Source organism: Melopsittacus undulatus, chromosome 4 (assembly GCF_012275295.1).
Source record: "Melopsittacus undulatus isolate bMelUnd1 chromosome 4, bMelUnd1.mat.Z, whole genome shotgun sequence".
Lineage (NCBI taxonomy): Eukaryota > Metazoa > Chordata > Aves > Psittaciformes > Psittaculidae > Melopsittacus > Melopsittacus undulatus.
The window spans coordinates 78,992,079-79,007,850 of record NC_047530.1 but is presented as its reverse complement, the minus strand read 5'-3'; the positions used below and the strand labels follow the sequence as shown (position 1 = coordinate 79,007,850).

At 35.3% G+C, this 15,772-nt stretch overlaps 1 protein-coding gene across 1 annotated transcript in view; it reads right to left on the bottom strand.

The window, feature by feature from the left end:
* Positions 1-15,772, bottom strand: part of DARS1 (aspartyl-tRNA synthetase 1) — a 40,991-nt gene that overhangs the window by 346 nt on the left and 24,873 nt on the right. The window contains exons 8-15 of the mRNA XM_005153759.2: positions 9,515-9,626; positions 7,398-7,532; positions 6,051-6,198; positions 5,015-5,161; positions 3,974-4,016; positions 3,225-3,305; positions 2,470-2,581; positions 1,568-1,639 (exon numbers count right to left, since the gene is read on the bottom strand). Coding sequence (XP_005153816.1) covers positions 1,568-1,639; positions 2,470-2,581; positions 3,225-3,305; positions 3,974-4,016; positions 5,015-5,161; positions 6,051-6,198; positions 7,398-7,532; positions 9,515-9,626 — 850 coding nt within the window. The remainder of the gene's footprint in view (positions 1-1,567; positions 1,640-2,469; positions 2,582-3,224; positions 3,306-3,973; positions 4,017-5,014; positions 5,162-6,050; positions 6,199-7,397; positions 7,533-9,514; positions 9,627-15,772) is intronic.

Genomic DNA, 15,772 nt, shown 5'->3' with positions numbered 1-15,772 from the left:
CTCACACAGTGGTGTGACTAAATACTGGCATGTATGCATCAGCATCTCTGACTACAGAAAGTAGAGCCAAAGCCAGCCATTTTACATACCATGATGCAGACTTCACTTGGAAAGTGTATCAATAAGCAATGGCTCTAGAGATTCAACCCTGAATCACGCTGGACTTTTAAGAAAGATGGTACAGAACATTGAAATGGGAAGTGTGTAACTGGGAGAACCATATGCTGAATACTGTAAACAGCAGCATAGCCGAAACCAGTCTTAACAGCTTCAGAGTAAGAGACATTAAGTGCCATAAGCAACAACGGAAAAAACCTACAGTTGGGGAAGCTAATTTCAAACTCTCTACAGTAAAAACTGTAGATTCAGCAATATGTATCTGTGTAACTATCTGCTGATACCTTTTCTAATAATAAATATTTCACTAGTAATTGTCTTCTTCCTTCCTGAAATCTTGGAGGTTATTATGTGTGTACTGGGAAACATGGAAAAACTTCCTAATCCATGAGGCTACATATGCATCCCAGCCATGTTATGATCCCCATACGCACACTGGTTTTCACACACTGCTCTCCTGTATTAAAGTTTCCATTTGAAATAGCTAGAAACCAGCCTTAATTCTCTCAGCATCTCCTGTTTGGCTGGTACTTGGATTGACCTCTGGGATGTGCCATGTGGAGCATTTACTGTGCAGAATCACTTCAGCTTTCTTGATGTTAGTTCTGAGTGGCCTAAATGATTTTGGATCATCTGCAAATGCTGCATCTCCTCTGGCTCCAAAGTACTGCATAATCACAGATGTAGGTAGATGTAGATCATCTTGTAGGTATTTCAAAACAGTTGTCTCAATAGCATATCGTAGATGTAATGCACTTACTGAAGGCAAACTTAGTTGTTTTGAGAACATGCTGAGAATGTACTAAATATACTTTACAAAAATAAGGCAAATGGAGAAAGACTGAATCAAATAAACAATTGTGTTTATTGATGAGGACCTACAAAGTGTCCTATTTCCACCATGCATGAACAGTTTCATCCTGCTAATGGAAGCAATGTACATAACTGTAAATTGTTATAATTAAAATACCTAAACGCTATCTTTTCTCATTTTAATATGCAAAATACAGCCAAGACACGAAGCCTCAGTACCTTTGCTAAAACCATTAGCATGAGCCAAACTGATCATTGATATTCACTCAAATCGCTGAAGATGACAAGCAATCACTTATTCCTCCTCATTATATAACAGCTTCATCAAATGCACTAAGAGACCAGGGGCTTCTTGTATTAGTAGGCAATGATAAGTCCATACATAATGCAGTATTTTCTTGCTTCCTTAAATTCTCCTCATTGGTCAAATTTGAAAGTGATGTGCCTGGCTAATAAATGGACACTTTCTCTTGTGATCACCTGCTTTTTAAACTTGCCAGACCATGCCATTATGAGTTTAAATTCTCCCATCATAAACAGCCCCATGCTTTTGCCTAATAAGGCTGCTGTTCTCATTTTTATAAAAAATAGTAATAAAAATAAAATAAATAATAAAAAATAAAATACATATACTTACCTATTCCACCACCTGCATGTGGAGGTGCACCAAAACGAAAGGAATCGATATAAGCCTTTATTTTCTCCAAATCTAGAGAGGAAAAAGACATGTTTCTCACCTGCTTAATGAACACCAAGCCAAACATACAAGTGACTAGAGAACTGCAAACACAGCAAAAAATTTACCAGTTAACATACAAACTAACAGTGTGGTTTTACTCATCAAACATGTAAATTATCCAGGACTATTTAGAGATTATAACAGTTTTGATTTTATAATGCTGTTAATAACTTAGGGAGGAAATTCTAGAACTGAGTACGAGCTAGGCCCAGCTGTTCATGTGACTTACAGAAAATGGTGATTTCTTGAATAAACTGCAGTAAGAAAGTAAAGATTTAGCAACTATTTTTCCATCTTGGTACAGTGGGAGCTACTCGTTTTTTGCCACTCACTGAAAGCATAAATTTAACCTACATTTTACTCTTGTGATCACCTGATTTACTCTTACCCTTCTACTATTAGCTGGCCTTGTCCCTGCTGAGATTTCATTTATTTTTTTAAATTTCAGCAAGGGACACTTGCTTATTTGCTCTCAATTCAGTAGACAGAGGCATGACCGAAGGAGACTTGTTTGTCTACCCTCATTCTGTTGAACATATTTCCTGTATTACATTCTCTTAAAGTCCTTGGAAACAATTCCTTTTCATAGAAGTGTTGGTGGGAAACTAACCATTTTCTTAATAGCCCCACTCTAGATTAAAATGCTTAAACAGAATCAGATGCATTAACATTCAGAATGAAACAGCATGATGATTTTAGCACTACCACCTTGTAACAAATTCTGCCCCAAATTCTTCCTATAAGGGAAACAAATCCAATCATGATTTATACTCTTTTAAATTCAGCTTCATGTTGTTTACCAATGCCATGATGCTGGGCTCTTTCTGTCAGCAGCTGAGGATCATGAATTCTCTGTGCTCCAGACAAGATCTCTTCCCCTCTCATGAACATATCATAAGAGTTAGAGTTTTTCTGGAAAAACAAAGATGAGTTTATTTCCCACCTACAGTTGCTCCATCCTTACATGGCAAATGTGCACCTCTCAATAACTTCACTTATCTGAAGTAAAGTATCCAAAGTTGTGCAGTAAGACTGCAATGTATCTGGAGTCTGGTCAGGAATTACATCCCTTTTGCTCCTCTCATTAAACCAGAGCTGATTTTAAAAACTGAAGTTCATGCACATGCCCTCTGAAAAAATACTACATTTGCATGTAGTTATCCCAGCAAAAGATGCTCTAAAGATATTTACCCTGGATTTAGGAATGAACTGGGGAATTTCTAACAATTTTTAAAAAGTATATTTTCTGTTAAAGTGTCTATTATCCTAGAAGAATGTTTTTGCCTCTTTTCAGTGATGGCAGCAGCACGGAGATCTCTCCATAAAGCATCCTAGCTTTAGCTAGACTTGTTTCTTTCCATTATGTTTTCACCAGTGAAGAGTAACTACATATATTTTACATGTCATGTAACATTGATCTAATCTTGTTATCAGAATTTTAATTATAACAGTGGATCACAGAAATATACTTTATTTAATTTCATCAAGTTATCCCCACACAGAATAATTTAAACCAAAAAAAACCCCACTAACAACAACAAATAATTTTACTTACAGGATTTACTGGGTCTGGCATTGTATAAAAAGGCCTCACAGCAAGAGGATATTTGTCAAGAATATAGAAGTCTGTGTCATACTGAAAGAAGGTAATTTAAACAGTTAGTAGAAGAGAAAATGATGAAGAGAACAAATAAAAAGAGGAAGACGTAACCAATGTTGTGAATATTTGAAATAGAAGAAAAAAGATCTTCCAGTATCTTTCCACAAATTTAACAATATTATCTTAAAAAGATAATACTTATCAGTAGAAGTCATGGATTATTTTTCAGATTTCCAATACTACTTCTGTAAATTTGCAAATGTTTAGCAGTAAAATGTTTTTCTGTAGTAGGTACTTACCCATCTCCTATAGATTAGTTAGAATATGGTTTGCTTAGTTGGTTGGTTTTAATTATGTTGAGATCTGGATTTGGAATGTACTATCCTGTTTGGTGTACTCAGTATAACAGATGATAGAAATAAATACAAAAGATTTAAAATCGTTTGAAACAGCTTAGTATGTTAAAGATAAAACTGTCTGTAGATTAAATAAGCAGCAACAAAATGGGAATGAGTCAACAATTAAAAAATGTTTATGCTAATTACAAACTCTTCACAACTTCTACATGTTTTGAGATACTGTATTCTTGATCAGTGTGTAAAGAGTTGTTTTACATGACGTAGGCATTTATCCCAACCTAGTGACTCCATGACATCAGTTTTCACATTCAATCACAAATTTATTTATTCTAAAATAACTGTTACCTTTTCCTTTACCAGGCGTCCCAGGAGCTTTTCATTAGGTGTGCTGAAAAAGATTTATCACCATTAAAATTAAGTGATTTAAACTTGGGCTTATTATATGCTGTACAAAGCTAAAAGGATTTCAAGCTACAGATTTTATGCACCCTACCGTTTAGAAACTCGAGTACTTGCTTCTGAATTCTTTGGATTGTGCAGGCAAATTTCAGAAATAAAGGATACTTATTTCTGTTCCTAAATATTTTGTATTAGTCCTAAAAAGCCCTTAAATTAACTGCTACCTAAAGATATTCTTGCTCTTAATATGACTACTTCCTACTCACCAATATTTTGATTACTGAAGAATTGTGTACTCTATTTCCTATTGGCATATACCTTGTGCAGCCATTTCTTCTTAGGCACAATTAATTGAGAAATACCATAAGCAGTTGCTACAGAAATTATTTTGCTCTGTCAAACTCTTATGATTAAAGCATCTTCAACATGCAGATCATTTTACTGTAAAATCGTATATTATCCTAATAGTACTGGATATATTACAAGGAAGAACAGAAGCCTTACAATTTATTAAGTGTCTTTTTAAAAGTTTGTATATAATCAGTTAGTTCAACCAATCTTCTGGTAAACCAATGGGAATGCAATCATACGTGCTTAATCTTTTTCCTAAGAGGTGGAAAGAAGTGGGAATGTGTCACTGACAAGAAAAACCTTAAGACTGAAGAATCATTTTGTTTAATTCTATTCAAAGACGTGACAATTCACACAAAGAACAACTGTTAGAAAAACAAGTGCTTCTTATGCTTAGAAGATCAAGTTACTCTCATCTTATGTTTTAAGTTACTTTTTTTTTTTATTTCAGAGTTGGTACATACAGTCTACGTTAAGGACTGTTTCCATATCCTTTTCATTTATTTGTCAAGAGAGTTGGATACAAGTATTATTTATTCCTCTATAAGCTTGTGGTTCCTTCTTGAGGGCTGTCAATTGAACAGTACAAAACTGACACCTTCACAAGACTGACACATTTGTGTACTGCCAAAGTACCTCAGGTCTTCTTCATCACCCATCTCAATACCAGCCTCCCTAAGCATGGCCACAGCTTCACAGTATTCCAGCCTCAGAGTTGGCTCCAAAAACTTAAAAGGCTCACAGGGGAACTGTTTGTTCACTGTATGAATTTCAGTTTGGAATCTATATACAAGGAAACAAGAACAGAAGTAAAATACAAAACAGTCAAGAAAAAATAATGATTTTTCAATGGCAATACAATTTTGCCACAAGAGGTCCCTCTTGCAACATAAAAAAGTGTTTTAAAGTCTCTTCTGGAGAAACTGTACAATCCTAATGAAATGTTTCACGTAAATTAATGCATCTATTGCAATGATATACACGTTAATATTTTACTACTACTTCTGTTTTATACCTTTTGTAAGAAATAATTGACTTGCTCAAATTTTCCCAGTAAAGTTCTTTTTTAAGTAATATCCTATTTTAAATATAAAAAAGAAAATTCCTTCTACACAGAGAAAAAGATACGCACTTCTGCTTGCAAGACAGGCTAATTTGTAAGCAAATGAAAACAACCTCCTAAACTTCTGACCTGACTTTTCAATGAGTTAGACTGTGAATAACGGAAATAATCTTTGCTGCTTTCACAGAAGAGATGCAAGCTGTTATAATAGATTCAAATCAGACAAACTTTCTTAGACAGCAAATATTAATTTTAAAAAATCTAACAATCAGTTTACCTGTAGTGGCACAAAAAGAAGGATGTTTTAAATTAATGATGTATCATTTCTGTTAGGAAGTCCATCAACAGTGAACAAGTTTTCTTAGTGCAAGTTAGCATATTCTAGGAGATGCAACTTGGGCTAAAAATAGTTTACTGCCCTATGGTTTGAGTGACCTTTAAGTCAGGCACAAACAATTAGTTAAGAGTAAAGCAAAAATGTTTTGAAGTTCTGTTGTAAATCAGGTTACTACTGATTACGTGACAAGCTTAGAATAAAACACTCACCGATTTCATACCACAATGCAAGAGATCACGAAGTTGCTCATGAAACTGAAATGCTTTCATTACCTTTCCTGAAGTCCCTTGAATATCTGCACCAAGGTATCTGCAATCTCATCTACCACTTCATGATAGTGATAGTTAAAAGCCATTTCAATATCCAGACCAACAAACTCAGTCAGGTGTCTGTGTGTATTCGAGTCCTCAGCTCTAAATACTGTAAAATTAAACAATGGAAATTCTAATTGACCTGAAATTATCATTCCACTTTGAAAAAATAACACTGACAATCAATTACATTAGCATTTGGATTAGACAGACAATGCTGTCTTTAGATATGATAATTCTCACTGAAAATCAACAAGAAAACTAGCTGCCTCTGAGCACCATTTGTAACAACAGTGACAACATTATTGTAGCTGTGGTGCTCAAAGGATACAAGACAGACAAGACTGGTAAGAAGGCAGTATCTCTTGTTAGACCAACAGAGAGAAGTGGTAAAAACAGACAAGCTTTCAGGTACAGAAGGACTTTCAGATTTGAAAACTGTCTCTTTCAGAGGAAATGGACTTGTACACGTGTGTGTTCTGGTTCTGGTTTGGTTTTCCCAGACGCATGAGTCTAATATAAACATGTCTTCCTATAAACCATGACTCATCTGTTAGCAATTAGCAAGAAATTTAAGATCTTCCAAATTACTTGCCTTTTTTTTTTTTTTCTAAATTGCATAAACTGTTATTGCTGATTTGTTTTCCAGCATTTCCTGCTTACATATCTTTGAACAGGTCTTAGGAAAAAATAAATAATAATTTTAAAAGCTGTATTACCACCTAAAAAGGCCAAGTCCTACCAGCTTTTGAGAAAGAAAGAACCTATTACTGATTTTTTTATTATCTACTGACAGTCCAGATAAAGAATATGTTTTCTATATAAAGTCGTTTGAAACATAAACAATAGCAAGGGATAAGTATATGTCAATACGCAACCTAAAGCACATAAAACCTAGTTTGCTTGTTTTAACTGCTTACTTTGGGACAACTAAAGCCAACTAGGCTACTACTGGGCATGATTAATAGCAAACTATGGCTTCAGTGATCACAGTGTTGTTCCATGTTTTACTAATTTCATCATATTATCAATTTTCAATGCAACTCTATATAGTCTTTATCCTCGCAGAACAGCAGGCATTAGACAAGAGTTCTCTACCTTTACTCCAGTATTTTAGTTTTGTTCCAGCAACTTCTCTATCAACTTTGTTCTTATTAGGTGCCCCAGCTGAATTTATGTTTGTAAGTGAAACTATATTAAGTGAAACCATTCAAAGCTTTCAGCATGCGTGTTATCTTATTTGTACCACAGCTGCTAAAAGCCATCACTGCATACTTGACACTTTGGATAAACCAATGCTTTTCTTACCTGGCCCAACGCAAAAAACCTTTTCAAAGTCAGCACATATGCACATCTGCTTGTACAGCTGTGGGGACTGAGCCAGGTAGGCACTGCTTTTGAAGTACGATACAGTAAACACATTGGCTCCTCCTTCACTGGCAGCTGAAAAGCAAATGCTTGCAGTAATTATTAAAATAAAAATGTACAAAATGTATCTGAGGTGGACTGATTGACTATTGGTCTTACATTTAGAGATCAGAAGGAGATTTTTCCCCAAAGCATACTAGAGGAAAAAGATATATGCATCCATTATTTCTAAGAAAGTTTTCCAGCTCAGGAGTGTCACACATTGTCTTGCAAACTTTAGATTAAAACGTAGTAAAATGTAAATGTGGTAAATGTAGTTTAAAATGTTACCTACTCCCAGCTGTCCTTCGTCTTAGAGTCAGAACAGCAGAAAATGCATGCTTGTATCACCACATCTACTTGCAACCCAACATTTCTGTGGAAACCAGTGACGTAGACTTCCAGGGGTTAGCTGCAGGTGCCGAGATGAAAGTGCATATCCTGTTTTGCCAGGACCATCCTCTCTAACTGAAGGCATAAATATCTCTCAGACCCATAACTAGATTTATGAGAGGACACCTGCCAAAGGTATAAAGCTTTTTCTCAGTATGAGGCAGTCTTCCTAGAAGGTTACCTTTACAGAACAGGAACCAAGAATACACACATTTGAATTCCTTACTGCAAACTGCCTACCCAAACTATCAGCTGAGTCACTTTATGTTTCCATTTCCCACTGTGTGATAGGAGAGTTATAGTTGCCTAACTTGCTAACAATATCTTTGAAAGTTCTAATGTTAAGGTAATTCTAAGTACTAATTATTATTATTACTAACCAGTCAATTGAGATTAATGCTACTTCTGTCATTACCACTACTCCCACTGAAATGGTTTCAGTGAATATTTACAGCTGTATTTGAATACAAGTAACTTTTAAAATAGCAAATCTTAGAGCAAATGTTTCTATGATATTTAAATTGCAAGTTTAGTAAGGATTGCACCAACTTAGTTATTTTTACAGAACATGACCTCATACAAACAAAAGGATGCTTGCCTGCCTGCTTTCAATGGTACACTGCACAGTAAGAATAGCACACTTCCTCAAAGATCCTCCATAAATAAACTACTTGGGAGTCTTCAATATTTCATGCTGTTTCAACTGTCTGCAGGAAAAAAGTTATCTGATCTTACAGTTCAATGATACTTTCCAGATTGAAAGAATACTTTTTTACATATATTTTCTTAAAAAGCCCTTTTTTTTACCTCAATCAAGAGCTGTCTCAAAAAAATAAAGTACAAAATTCAGTAGGCAAAATGTATGAATAGAATGAATGCACATATAAAAACACAAATATTCTCCCCTACATTTTCCATGCATGTCTTAGCAACATCAATGAAACCTCAAAGAATATCAATAAGATGGGAAAAAGAATCCATCAGTAAATCAAATAATTTAACTTTCCTAAACAATACCACAGATCATCTAGAAGCAGAATCTACATTTCTCGAACTAGAACTAGAAGCAGAATCTTACATTTCCAGATTTTAAGTCAGGCTGAAGCTGTTATGCCACAGTTTCAGAAAAATAATCTACCACCTTCTATTTAGCCATATGCTCATTGCTAAAAAAGTGACATATTGTATAGTATCATCTTTTATACCATGATATGTTTGTTGTAACTTCTTTATGATGGAAGCTACTTTTTATCTAAATTAGAGTGGAGCGTTTTTGGTTTTTTTTGATACTGGGTATGGAACTGGCAGCATTCAACATTGAGATCACTGATTTGAAGAACAATGCATATGATCAGACATCTGTATTTAACCAAATTAAAACTTAAAATACACTGCAAGGTATATAAATCAGGTATATATATTTGTCTTGTCATTCCTTTAACATCTGAAGTCAGCAGAAAAGTGAACAACAACTTTGATACCTATTAGGAGAAGTTGGCTATGTTGCATCTAAATTAGAAATAGAATTTTATGTTTTTTACATAAAAACTTACTAATGTTTGACAGGTATGCTGAGCAACTCTAAAAGAAGATGTCCTGTAGCTGCTGGATCATATATACATTACCTGAAATGATTTTGGGAGTCTGAATTTCCACAAATCCCTTGCGAATAAGAGTTTCTCGGAAAAGCTGACAAATTCCAGACTGAAGGCAGAAGACTGCCTGACTGGTAGAGGTCTATGAGAAGAAGATAAAATAATGAATTCTAAGTTAGTTTTTCCTGACTCTGTTAATTTTTCTGGAGAGCTAGAAAGAGGAAGAATCTCTTGTCTTAGGAACGCCTGATTAATGCATTTGCCTAAACAAAAGTACAAATAGGTAACTGTTTATTACACAAGAAGAAATGGTAAAGGAAACAAGAGAAACCCCTCATTTCAATTTATGGCATATTTGGTTATAAAGGAGACACTATGGATAGTTTTACATTTACATACCACTTATGCTTCTGCAAATAAAGGTTTTCAAGTAAGAAATAGAACAAAACCACTAAACCTATTAAAAAGCTTTCAGCACACTGAACTAGAGCAGCTGCAGTAAAATACAGCATATGATAAAGGCAAAGCCATCAGTAACTTACATGAGGCAGAAACATTTGTGTCTATTAAAGGCTATCAAATACAACGTTTTGCATGTAAAAACAAAGCCACATGTTAATCATGTACAACACTTGCACAAAACCATCCCAAATTCAAGGTCTAAACTCTCAGCATTCAAAGCAGTCCACAAAACACCTGATCATGTAAACTGCAGTTCTGTCTTCAGAATTTACTTCCTAAGTACATTTAGCTGGAAAAAAAAGGTAGATCATCATCTTTTTGTTTATGTGTATGACACAGTTAAGCTACTTATCTCATTAGTAAATACCTGCACTAAATGTTCCTGTAATGTTCTTGGGCTTTGGCATGAACTAAAAGAAAAAAAAACCCTTAGTGAATGTTGAAAACACTGCAACATGTCAACTCTGAACCCGTATCAGATTTTGTGCTTGCAGCATTGAAGACTTGACAGTTACCAACCTAGACGTGTATATAAAACCTACCAAATTCTTGCGAACAACTAAGAGCAGTTCTTTACGACAATCTGCGTCATAGCACTGTTTACTTCTCCTTTCTGAAAGGTACCTGACTTTTCAGTTAGCGTAAGAAGAGCCTTGTGGGCTTTTTCACATGACTCCTACAAAACCACAAAACAAAAAACCCCCAACCAAAACAAATTATATAAGCATCCAAATTTAGACAGCCAGTCAGCAGATATGTTGAAATAAAGCTACATCTGTCGTCTCTGCAAGATAAAGATAGAGCTTCACTGAAAAACCAAAAGAGAAAACTGTAATAATGCTGCAGATCTGCAGTAATTTGGAGGTATTTGCACTTTTAGCTGACTGATAAAATATCTCAGGAGTATAAGTGGTACAGACTAGTAAATAACAGCTAGCAGCTCTCACTGTCTGATAGCATTAACCACAGCCACTACTCCCACTACTTTCAAAATTAAGGCAATGAGGTTTTGAGCAGTAGTTACAAAAGTATCCTCAGACTTTTTCACCTTTTCTACATGGTTCTCCCAGAACCAGCCATATGCTAAGACTTTGCCTGAGTTCTGAGCGTAATTTGCTAGTATTACATGGCAGCACTGGGATGATTCAAAGGGTTATTGGGTTATTTGGTAATTTTAAGGTTTTTTTTTAACCACCTCCTACTTAGAAGGTGAAAGACATTTTCCAAGAGATGACAACTTGTTTGTCTTTACCAATACAGGTTTTGATAAATTAGATAAATTTCAAAAAACGCTAAGAGAGAAAATGTGTCACATTTATTTAAAGCAGTAACACTTTCTTCTCTCCCCATCTGGTGAACCAACACCAAGTTTCATGCCAGAGCAGGTAAGAATGCAGTCCTAAATCATACAGTCCTAGGAAAAAGAAAAATGGTTGCTATACCCAATGTGAAAGCAATTACCTGGTCTGACCTAAAAGTGCACACAGCCAGTCAGCCAGTCAATAATGAACACAGCTCTCCACTAACTACAGTTTGGCAGACAGTTAATTCCTCCTGGCTTAGTGAGAATGCAGAGCAAAGAATCCCATCTATAACGATATATTATGCTTAAAAAATAGTATTTATGAAAGCAGTCAAATTCACAGATCTGGACACTGAAGCTTTCATCTAACCATAGACTAAGTAAAGAACAAGCAGCAATTCTCCATACCTCAGACTGGACCTGACAAGACCACTCTGCTTTCTACCCAAGGCAGAAATGTTCATTCAGACACTGACAAGGGCAACTTGAGAGTTTGTGATGCTGGTGAAGGGCCTGGAGAACAAGTCTTACAAGAAATGGCTAAGAGAATTGATCAGTCTGGAAAAAAACAAGGCTCAGGGGGGACCTTATCACACTCTGCAACTACAGAAAGGAGGTTGTAGTGACGTGGGTGTCAATCTCTTCTCTTACAAGTGATAGGACAAGAGGTAAGGGCCTCAAGCTGCATCAGGGGATTTTATTATTGGATATTAGGAAGAATTTATTCACAGAGAAGGTGACCACATATTGGAACAGGCTGCCCAGGGAAGTATTTAAATCACCATTCCCATAAGCGTTCAAAAATGTGTAGATGAGGCCCCAAGTGATATGGTTTAGTGGTGAGCTTGGCAATCCTGGTTGAACTTCATTATTTTAAAGGTCTTTTCCAACCTAGTTGATTCTATGATTCTACTGCAGTCTCCTGATAAGAAACACACCAATAAGACATTTGAGAAAAGCTCCTAAAGAACTGTATCTCAGTGCGCAGTGGAGCCAAATGCATGACCTCAGAAGTTTATGTGCCACTACAACTTGCCAAAGATGGTTCTGTATCTACACATGAAGCAAAATTTTTCAGATTTAATTACATCTTTTGCGCTGGTATAACGTTTAGGACAGGAAGAGAGTGAATTTATCTGAAGAAAATTATTCAAGCTGTTGTCTATCCAGCATATCTTTAAATGAGATGCTGGTATGCGTATTACAAAGTTTTGTACCATGGTAAGTAACACCGTTACTACGTGAGCTACCACACTTGGGTACAACACAGCAAACTGTGTTGTAAGACAGAGACAGCTGTCAAAATGAATCCATTTTTACCTTTGCCTTAAAAGGATTTTGCCATGACATTCTTTTCCTGTAATGTTTATTCTAGTATGAACTCTTTCATATACATATTGACAAACCATCTCATCTGAGACTATGACAAATACCGTAAATATTCCTTCAAGAGTTAAGCAGAAACAGAAGCAAACTTATGTCACTTAACTGAAGATGATTTTACAGGAAAACTCACTATTTCTAATAATCACCTTTGCTGCAGACAGCAAAAAAAAAAAGTGTAATTAACAAACCTGAAATAGGAGTTTCGGTCATTATTTCACTCCAGTTTCACTGGTGTGTTTGTTATTTAAATATCACAAAGGAAAATATTGATAATAATAGAACAGAGTGTATTTTAACACTAGAAGCAAGATTATAAAAACAATTATCGCATTTCATTTGGCACAAGCTGCAGTGTTAGAATAATAGCCATGTAAGCTGCCAGAGACCAACAAATGTGCTCAACAGAATTGAGGACAGTTAACACCTTATATGATCCTATCTCAAAGAGGTGAGACTGAGGCACATAAGTGCAAAGTTGTGAACTCTTTTTACTTTCATGTCAGCTGTAGACTGTTCCACTCTCACCTCAGTTTTGCTTTTGTGTGTGCCTGCTGTTAACTAGCTATCTTCTGCCACGAATAATCACTAAATACATTAAGTAGGCTAAAAAAAAAGGGAAAATAAGATAAGCTATATTCTTTTAAGTAATACACATTGTTTTACATAATGTAAATATTTTTGCAATTCCTCTACTATATATGAGAAAAGAAGGTTTTGCTAGGAAATAGGATTTCTGTTAAGTAACATTTTTTTTAACCCCAAAGTGACTGAAGTAAACCTTTATTCAAATTTCAATATTACTTATAGTACAAGAAGAAGATACAAACACAAAGTCTGTTGTCTAAATGACTGGAACTGTTATGTCTTCACTACCAAATCACTACCCACAATAAAATAAACTGTACATCTGCTTGTTCATTACATCTTGAATTCAGTCAGGAAAAACACAGCTTTTGCAATTAGTAAACTGAATTCAACACAATGAAATCAAGCTTTAAGTAATCAAGTATTCTGGAAAAAAAAAGAAAGCAAAATTGCATTAAGATCAGTGTACAGCTGGATTATCATATAACAACTAGAGATAGGGTTTAATGTTTACGTTTTGCCCTGAGCAGTTTAAATAAGATAATGTTGACCCTATAAAGACCATGCGCTGGTCTCAATGAGCTGTGCATTAGCAGACACAATTATAGAATCAGGACTGTATAATGTGCATAATTCAAATCAAATCTGGAGTGATACTGTTAAGATAAAAACCCTATTGGACATAAAAAAGTAAGGAAATCAGTCAGGTCCATTGATAAAACTGGATGAACCTGAACTGATTTTTACATCAGATGAACTAAGAAGCAAAGCCCAAAAATCAGTGTTTCACTTTTCATCTTTTCTTGTCTTTCACTTACCACAGATCTTCATGAAATGAATACTTCAGTTAAGAACAGAATCATAGAAGGAAAGATCTAAAAACACAATCTGTGTTCCAATTTGCCTTTTTCAATTGTTTCAGTAAAGGAATGGTAAATCAAACAGCTCCAGAATCAACCGGTTTAGCTTTTATTAAGCTATCATGAAAAACAGATACGTAGGTTGTGGCTTCCTCATGGGTCACTTGTGGTTATCTGATAGAAAATCTGGTCTATACAAGGACTCTTTCTTCTTACGAGCTCTCCTATCTCTACACCCCTGATTTTTCTGCTCCACAAGTTTGTGATCTTTTATGAGTTACCCCACCAGAAACAAACTCATTCCTTCTCAGTCATCATTCTTTGGAAAGGATTTTTAAACCCCTCCACCTTAAATAATCACTGTTTTACCTCACCATCAGAATAACAACTACAGCAATAGCTTGGGATCTTGGCATTTAAGTACTTCCCATCCTTAACCTCAAAGAAAACTATCAGGCACCTCTGGGAGATCTTTGTCAGCAGCAAAATGTGAGATTGTTTAAAATAAAGGGCACAACTTGGTCTATTTTCACATGTACACAAGCATGAAAGTCTTGCAATCTTTGTAGGATCCTCTGGGTATTAAATCTCCATTAATGCAATTTCTTTATTATTAATTGCACTCCTTTTGCATTATAATCACAATCTCCTTTTTATACATCATAGCTGGATGGAGTAATGCTGTTTTCTGAAATCCAGCCCCTTTCGTTGATGTAATAACTGAGTTTCACAGCTCCACTTTATCACGATTTAGCCCTATCTAATGAGCTCATTGTAACTACTTAAAATAGTTGAACTACTTTAACTACTTAAAATACTACAATAAATACATTTAAATGGACAATAATTTTTGTTCTATTTAAGGACTTTTTTTAGTCTAAGTCTAGCCAAGATCTAGTTTGTTAAATTTTAAAAATATATAAATAAATAAATAAAAACACCAAAACAAATCTCTATTTTTGATGTTTGATGACCTCCTTCTTCCTTAAAAAACTGGGGCACTGAGGAAACCAGAACTAGATAGTACATGTATCTGTGGCTGGACTTCCTCCCACACTTGTAGGAACAGATCATTTTGGTATCTATGTCAGAACCACTCTGTTAACATTTCTTCCCTCCAGCCCATGATTTGGCTTTCCTAGAAGGAAGAGGTATGGGACAGCAGTGGCTACCAATGGTTTCAGATATCTCTGAGCTTTTAAAACATTGTGTCTTCTAATCCTCCTTAGATCATGCCTACTTATGCAGTGCACTTGAAACACTAGTGGTCCTCTGAACTCCCATTTCTGAAATACAGCTCCAGCCTATCCAACCAAATCACTGAAAAGCAATTACTTCTTTTTTGTTGTTCCGTTTGTTGGGGGTTTTTTGGGGGGGGTTGTTATTTTGAAAGACAAACTGCCTTTGTGTCCCTGCTCTTGTGATTCCACTGCATACAGTGCTTAGGATGTGTACATATATATAAGCGCATGTTCTCACTGGAATTTCCCCTTTCTCCATTAAATACTTTGTCTACTAATTCAGGTCTCCATTTTAAAAACACAGGTCAAAGTAACACATTATTATTTAGAATCTTCTTTCGCATAAGCAAAGCTTCTGCAGAAAAAAAACAAACCAAACATGAATAGGCATGAGCCTACAGTTCAAAAAAATCTACTTTTGTTCTGAAACAAATAATGAAATGTGAAACAA